Source organism: Halyomorpha halys, unplaced genomic scaffold (genome assembly GCF_000696795.3).
Source record: "Halyomorpha halys isolate HHAL.00 unplaced genomic scaffold, Hhal_1.1 Scaffold644.1, whole genome shotgun sequence".
NCBI lineage: Eukaryota > Metazoa > Arthropoda > Insecta > Hemiptera > Pentatomidae > Halyomorpha > Halyomorpha halys.
The window spans coordinates 695,316-703,945 of record NW_027104642.1 but is presented as its reverse complement, the minus strand read 5'-3'; the positions used below and the strand labels follow the sequence as shown (position 1 = coordinate 703,945).

Sequence of the window (8,630 nt, the reverse complement as noted above, 5' to 3'; positions counted from 1 at the left end):
ATTAAGCAACAAGATGTTAAGTTTTTTCTCCATTATGTTGGATTATCACTTATTTAGATGTTCTGATAAAAAGTGATAACATTTTTTTATCTCCACTTATAACTATGACCTCTGAAAGGCATTATAAGGAGTAGTTAAAGAAATAAATTAACAATAATGCTATAATATACACAAAAAGGAATACCGGTCTCTGTGGTCGTCCCACATTTAAGGAAACACGGGTCTTACAGACCTGATAAAAGATGCTCAGGAATAACAGTCTATCAGATCGGGAAGAAACTTACCTTTGAAGGGAGACTGGTCCAAGAAATATGGTCATATAGACCAAGACACATTAATGGAAAATAAAAGTAATGTTGGGCCCTCTTGTAAGTTAATCTTTTTTTTTTAAATGGGCCTGAATATTAAGTTTGTGTACCTAGAAGCTCAGCATAAAAAAAATATTCAGGGAAGTAATTTAACTGAACCTTGGTAAACTACTGGCTATACACTGTTTTTTTATTCTAAATGTATCTGTTTTATTTAAAATACTGGATTTTTCTTGGTCAAACGTTATTTTCAGAATGTGACTTATTTGACTGATGATTCCTGGGTTACTCAATGCCTAACATGAGTAATAATAATTAGTATATAGATAATCATTATCCATAATCATGAAGAGTATTAGAGGATCCTATTTAGGATATTTCATTTGAATAATTATAATTATATTATATCCTTTTATATTAAATATAATTTTTGTTTAATTTTAGGCTGCTATCCAAACTAATAGAAAAATTGTCCACTATACAACTACAGAACCACAAAAAAGGGCAAATGCTGCATTTTTAATTGCTTCATATTCAGTAAGTACTGTATCGCTTTGCCGAGTTTAGATAACTTATAAATTACTATAAAAGCGCTATAGTTAGTAAATTACTAATGAATCAGTCATAAATTTATAGATACAGTAAACCCCATTTATTGGGATTAATGTGGCTGCACAAGACAAAATCTGGAAAACATATATTCTAATCTGTAAATACAAATATTTAATGTTCATAACATTTATTAGTGTAATGTGCAAAAAGAAAAAAAAATGAATATTTACATAGGTTTATAATAATACCTACAATAAAACCATGTTACTAGATCTAAGGTATTTTTATAGTTTTATTAATGTATTTAAATTACATAAGTAAAATTAGTGTAATTAAATGTTATATATTTTTGTATCAGTTTGTTGTGAACATTCATTATTCTGATGCCATTAACAAGCTTAGTTATAATAAAGCTCCTGGTAAAAATATGATTTTGGCTGAGCTCATTAAGCACGGACATTACGAGTTTCAGAGAGCCCTCTACAACGTCATTCCCATCAATCTGGGTTAAAGAAAAGATTGGCCAGTGGAAGAAGGGTATTATTTACCTACTAGAAGTTGAACCCCCTAGACTGTTTCAATTACAATGGGATCTCCCTTCTTTAACGTGCTGACAAAGTTCTTTCCAACATCATTTATTACAAGTATTGGATAATACTGGAAAAATCTCAAGAGTACAGGATGACAACCATCTACCTATTTTTTGACTTACAAAGTGCTTATGACGACATTAAAAGGCCTTAGATTTTGTTTCCACAAGAGGAGTTAGGTAGGGTCCTGACTGATTAATGTGGCAGGGACTCGCTTGGTTACTGTTTAGCTTGTCTCTTGAAAAGGTGGTACATGATCTATAGGGTATATGATCTACACGATACTATCTACAGGGTACCATCCTATTCTAACCTTGTTCAAGTTTTCATTTCGTGAGGCTGCCACAGAAATAAAAGTTGACCATCCTGGCCGGATTCAAGCAAACCAGCACTGCTGCAGTCATGAGCCAGTTAAAGTTGGCACTTTAACCTGATCAGCTACAAGCTGGCCACAACATATCTAGAGTTATCTGGCATGTACTTATTGAGGACAAGGATTAGATTGGTCTGTAGCATCAAGAAGTTAGTTATCCAAGGGTTCTATCCACTCCTGCACATTCCTGAAACTTCAGCAGCCATATGATTTTTTGGTTGTATATATATATATTTTTTTTTTTTTGGGCAATAGGACAATAAGATTTTTCATTCCCTTAATTAAACAAATGTAAAATTGTTTTATCTTAGTGATTCATGGAGGGTAGATATGAACCATAAATTTTATGTTTCTGGATCAGAAGTTATTTATTATTTAACCTAATAACAATTGAAAAGTAGAGGCCATTGTATTGAAGACTAAAAAGCCAAATGGCTTTTTCAACTGTTAAAATATTTAATTCTTATGATGTTTGTTTATCACTGTTTCAATTAATCACTTGCTTATTTATTCATTCTTATTTTAATTTTTTTTTTATACTTATTTTTAATGCTTTATTTCGTAAATCACTAAAGCTTCAACCTTTTGTTTTGAAATATTTTCAATTATTAGTTTGACAATACATTTATTATATATGACTTATTTTTTTCTCTACCGATTGTTTTCTTTTCTAGATATTATATTTGAAGAAGACTCCTGAAGAATCGTTTAAACTTCTAACAGAAGGTGTCCATATACCTTTTGTGGCATTTCGGTGAGATAATTTTATGTTTATGTATATTTTTATAAAATAAATCTTGTATAATATGTATTATTTAATTATTTTAAATAAAAATTTACTGTAGTAATGATGGTAAGGGACTCAAACCATATAGGAGGGAGATCTTTTTCGATTTAGTTAGATGCTAAATTATTTTTGCTATTCAAATGCTTTTGTTACTTAATCATACCTATAATTCCCATTTTAAAAAATTTAATTATATATATTTTAATTATTTTGTTCAAGACTGGAAGTTTTATTAATAATAACAAGAGATGAGATATCCAAAAAGTTTCAAATGTTCTTTATTAAATGATATCATATGTCCAACGTTTCGGCCAATCCGGCCATCATCAAAGACAATCTTAATTTTAGTTTCACAACCTCAACATTTATATATAAAACTTAGCAGACTATTATGTCCAAGTAAGTTGAAGCAAATACAGTCAAAATAAACCTGTACCTCGAGGTAGGGTAGGGGTACTGTAAAACATTTTTAATAGAGGAAGTCAGTATACAATGCAGGTTGTAGTACTAAGAGATGGTGGTGATGCCAATGAAGATTATAGTGGTATAGCCAATTCTGTTACTCAGAATTGTTCATACCATAATTTCTGTTTTTTACCCTTGACAAAGGCCTGAAATTCAGGATAAAACGTTGGCACAAATAAATAAGTTTTGTTTATTTGTGTACCTTTGCTGACTGCCCCTCCCCCGACCATCTGCTTTTCGATTCTGATTATGTACTACTCGGTTATGATAATATTTAGTACAGGATGTAAATAATACAGCTCATAGAAAATACATTTTAAAAATTGGTTTCTACCACAGTTAAGATGAAAACACATTTCTGGGGCCTGTTTCATAATAAAGTACAAACTAATACTATTAGTCTTTTGCTTGTACTTTGTACTATTTCGAATCATAACTACAAAATAAAAAATACAAGTTGTACTTTTGAAAGTACAAGGAAAACATTGGAAGGTTACAGGATCTTGCTACCTTTATTAAGCTTCAGCAGGGAATGCAGGGAAATTCTAATGTTGAGTTGTTTTACGGTTTCTTATATCCAGAATACATACAATTATCTTACATCATGATATGTTAGTTTTAAAGTTTCAGTGTATTTGTTTATGTTCCAGTGATGGTCCTTAGTTCCATTTATGTGACATAAACTTTTATTGCGATTTTGGAATTTTTTTTTACTAAATCAAGTTATTTTACGTCTTCATCATCTCAGAATTGCGTTGAAATAAAGTTATAATATCGTTAAGATTATCTGCTTCTGTTTGATTTACAGTGTTGTTGTGTTTGCACTATTTTTCTGTCTGCACTTGCAACACTGTTTGATTATAGTGTGCCAGATTTTTCAGTTGAAATACTGTGTTATTACTATTCAACTTTATATATTTTTTATTATAGTTTTGTATATTAACTGTAACTTTTTATTACATAATGTATCATTCTTATATTACTTGTTTCTAAGGGTTTTTAATAATTTTATTTGGTAATTTAGTTATTATGATTTCATATTTATGTTTACTCTTATTTGGTAAATAAACACAAAAAACTATTCTGTATCTATTTGCTTATTTACTTTCTAAACCTTCTATACTATACCTTCAATCACACTTACCTTCCTTCTGTAAGGTTTTAGATTTTCATTAGAAAGGTATATACATATGTTATAGGTGTATGTATGTAGGTATATACTTTTTATAAACCTATAACTAAGTATTTACTAAGTTTATGTGCATGTTATGAAAAAATGCCTAGTTTCATTAGTATGGCTTGCCCTTCTATCTGTACTTTGGTATGTTTAATTTAAATCAACTGTAATTTGTATGTCTGTACCTGTATATCTGCTCATAATTGACATTATTTCCCAGTGATAACAAATTTATGATATTTTTAGGACTATGTTGCATTGACTAATAATATTTAATGCTGTATCATTGGTTCCTAAGTATGAGATTAAGTCATACTCAGTATTAATTTAAAAAATAATTTTATTTAATTAGTTAAAACATTCTTTCATATTTATGTTTCATCTTATTGGCTAAATAATTAAAATTAAGGTATATTCTCTTATTTCTATGCCTTTTACCTACTTAATATATATCATTTCCTTCTCTGTAATTATATTAATATTTTAGTTTTAATAGTATTGCTAGTAATTTATTAAAGAGAAGATAATATAAAATTTATAAATATCTTAAATTTTATTTTTGTACTAAGCTGATATTTCGGGGCTATGCCTCCATCTTCAAAATTTACCCTCATTAATCGGACATTTAATAGAACTAAGATTACATATTAACATGGGTATCTAATTCTAAAGTGCATAAAATAAAATATAGGAACATGACGGAAAATGTTTTTAACTCATTAGGGAAGTCTGTAATAAGAAGTTTATATCACAAGACTTTCTAATAAATTTTGATAGTAGATAAAGTAACCAGTTATTGTCATTTTTTTCATACTGTTAATTGTGTATGTATGTTGTATCATATTGCATGTGCATGATTGTTGTATTGTATGGCATATGATTCTACATTTTTTTCTGAAGAAAAAAATATAAAATATTGTCCAAATTAATGTTTATTTAAATGAAAACCTATTTTATTATAGCCCATACAATTTGCATTTCAAAAAATCTGATCTAAATATTTAGTAAAGTATCTCTCAATGAAAATATATACCTCTTTATATTAATATTAAGAGTATACCTCTTTATGTTAATATTAAGAGAAAATTTGGTATTTAAGTAATTTGATGCTCACAATCGGTTGTAAACTTATCCTGGCTTTTTTTTTTTTTTTTTTTTTTTTTTTTTCCGAACCCTCTAAAACAGAAATAAAATGTGAAATTTCTGAACAAATATTCCTCTATTGATTTAGAAATGGCTTACAATTATATTTACTGTCCTGGCTTTTTTTTTTTTTTTTTTTTTATAACAAGGATACTGCTTCAAACACCTTAATCACACTATTTATTACTTATAAAATACACTTATAAAATGATAAGAGTGGTTACCTTTGTAAACTACTTTGTTGTCTGAATTTGATTTTTAAAAAATTAAATGCATAAATACAATGTTGAATTCTTCAGTCATTTATTACATGAAATAGTTTATTATAAATAAGTTTTTTTTATTTTGATATGGTGTCTGGAAATTTAAATAGAATAATCCTACATTTAAGTTATCATACTTTGCTAAGAATAAAATTGTCCAATTTACTGATGAAATTGCAGGTTAAATAGTATAAAAAGAGTTACGTTAATCTGTAATATTATTATTATTATAGATATAATTATTATATGATTATTATTATTATTAGTGTACTCTATAAAGTACACAAACACACAACTCATTATCACAAATAAATGACACTACTATCATTATTGCTATTAAATTTGATAATGTTTATGTAGCTGTAGTTTGTGGTAAAAATAGCTTGTGTAGAATGTTTTTTACTGGAGCATCGTGGAATAAATAAATACTAGCTTACCTGAGTGAGCACTCACATTATATATCTTTTTTCCTCTCTTTAATACATTCTGAGTATAAGAGATATCAAGGAAAGAGGTTTATTCATAAAACAATATAACTATAAATGAAAATATAAGGAAAGTCTATTTAACACACAATTGGTAAAGCTAAATACTTTATTATAACTATTTTGAAGAAACACTTTACACAATAAGCAAGGGCCAGATTTATATGTGATATCATTGTTGTTATAGTTAATTAATATAATCTTGAAATTCAAACTGTTTTATTAACATTTAACAATACTATTGATGATATATTCTGTTAGATCAATTTATACTTCACATGTATCTCGCACTACTAACTATTTAATATCCTCCCAGGCCCTACTCCAATTTAGTGGCAGTCCTGTATCTCTTTTGAAACATTTACTTGCTTGTCTAGCACATTCTACTTTAAACAAACACCTTATATTAAAATAGTACAAGTCAACATGAGAGGAGCTTTTTATTTGGAGAAGCTTGCATATTCATATCAGTGGAAGAGCATGAAACAACTTAGTTGTTAATGTCTCTTATATGTAAAGGGAAACAGAAAATGTTTTGATAATTAAATTTTCATCATATAGAGGTGTTTTTAAGTATGCACTAGACTAGTGATAAAGTATCCAGTGTAAAAAAAAGGGTCATTTCACATAATTTCAAAGCTGAAATTGTTCCTCACTGTAAACTTTTTATCTAGGAATGTTTTCTTAATCAATATTATAATTAAATTCTTCATTTTCACTTTCACTACTAATTAATAAATCTTCCATCATTTTTTGAAAAAGTAACAAAAGAAAACTTACAATAACACTATAATAAACTCTAAAAGATAACACAACTATTAACCTTATGCACTGTTAATTGGTACATCATATCAAGGAAAGATTATATAACAAGCGAACTGAGATTGAGATGTGTACATTAAATACTTTCAATTTTGATAATATTACCTTGTACTTTCTTATAATAAAATAAAATAACCTAATAAGAAATAGAAACGTTCATAATAAAAAACGTTGGCTCAATAAAATACTATAATTATCTACTATTTGAGTTTTTTTTTTACCGCACCCAGACCATATTCCATTCTTCAAATAAAATAAAATGTTTTCAATTATATTCTTTTGTGTTGAGATTTCGGAATTGCTCCACTTCAAAATACCTTTTAAAAGCAGACAAGCCTATTATTAAACAGCTTACATTAGATTAGTGAATAGCTAGTCTAACATTTAATTATTGTTATTAATTATTCATGCCTTGTCAATTTTTGACACTTTTTAGGAGATCACTCGGTACCACTATCTTAGGTTTCCTCTTCCCCTTTAAATAAATGTTTTGAAAGCGATTAAAATTGGTAGATGACATACAACATATTTCATTAATTTCATCTTGAAGTTTCAAAGCTGACGCTGTTCCTGATTCTGTACATTTTTCTTTTAAGGCGTGATTCTGTACGTTGTTGTTTCTAGCAACATTATAATCATTCCATCTTCACTACTGAACAATAAATCGTCCAACATTTTTTGAAAAAATAACTAATTAAAACAAAACTCATGTTAACAACACTAACACTATTATTAATCCCAAAACATAACACTATTAATAACTTTTTAAGCTGTTAACTTATACTATGATATTACAAGTGAACTTAGACTTGTACTAAAAGTACAAACAAATACGAGTATATTTCCGACAATAGTACAAGTGACCACTTGTAGAAACAGAATGACTTGTACTTTGAAATATTTAACTTGTAGTTTCAATTCTAAAAGTATTAGAGCTTGTACTTTCTTATCGGAAAACAAAATCATAGTTTGGTTACACATCCAATGAGTACAGTCTCACAGTTTCAGTGTTATTATGATTTAATCATTTCTGATAATTATGTCACTTTTGCCTCCAATATTGAAATTGTACTAAGATTACAAAGCATCTATAATCCTTTTGTTTTCTCTTAAAAGTTTTGATTTTTTCATTGATCCAACATTAATAAAATTTTAAATTATTAATCAATTCAGTACTTTCAATTATATTCTTTTGTATTGAGATTTCGGAATTTCCCCACTTAAAAATACATTTATAAATCGGGTAAGACTTTTTTTTCTAAAGCTAATGTTAGATTAGTGAATTGCCTGCTATTTTATGGTTTTAATGTAATGTCGTCAGGAAATTAGTGAAACCACTGTGTTTTTCATACTTGATAATTTAATACTTGCTACTTTAGTACATACTACTTTTAAAAAAACATCCCTATATGATGAAAATTTAATTCTTAAAACGTTTTTTGAACGCATTAACAGCTAAACGGTTTTTAGTGCGTGTTCGTGTGAAACGAAAAAGATATATATGTAACGATAATTACGTTCTTTATTCTTCAATGGAACAATATTTACACTTACATATGTTACAAAACATTTATAATTTTCAGATAACAACACACGTTCTTTTTAAAATTAATTCATTGTAATTGATCATATGGCGAGAGGTTTCAAATGGGTTTGCCACTAAAA

At 27.8% G+C, this 8,630-nt stretch overlaps 1 protein-coding gene across 2 annotated transcripts in view; it reads left to right on the top strand.

Moving 5' to 3' along the window:
- Nucleotides 1–752: 752 nt before the first annotated feature.
- LOC106684997 (dual specificity protein phosphatase CDC14C) overlaps nucleotides 753–8,630 on the top strand; it is a gene marked incomplete at its 5' end in the record, with an annotated part of 56,294 nt that continues 48,416 nt past the window's right edge. For both annotated transcript variants that reach the window (XM_014427434.3, XM_014427433.3), the window contains 2 exon segments: nucleotides 753–845; nucleotides 2,498–2,577. In XM_014427434.3, coding sequence (XP_014282920.1) covers nucleotides 753–845; nucleotides 2,498–2,577 — 173 coding nt within the window.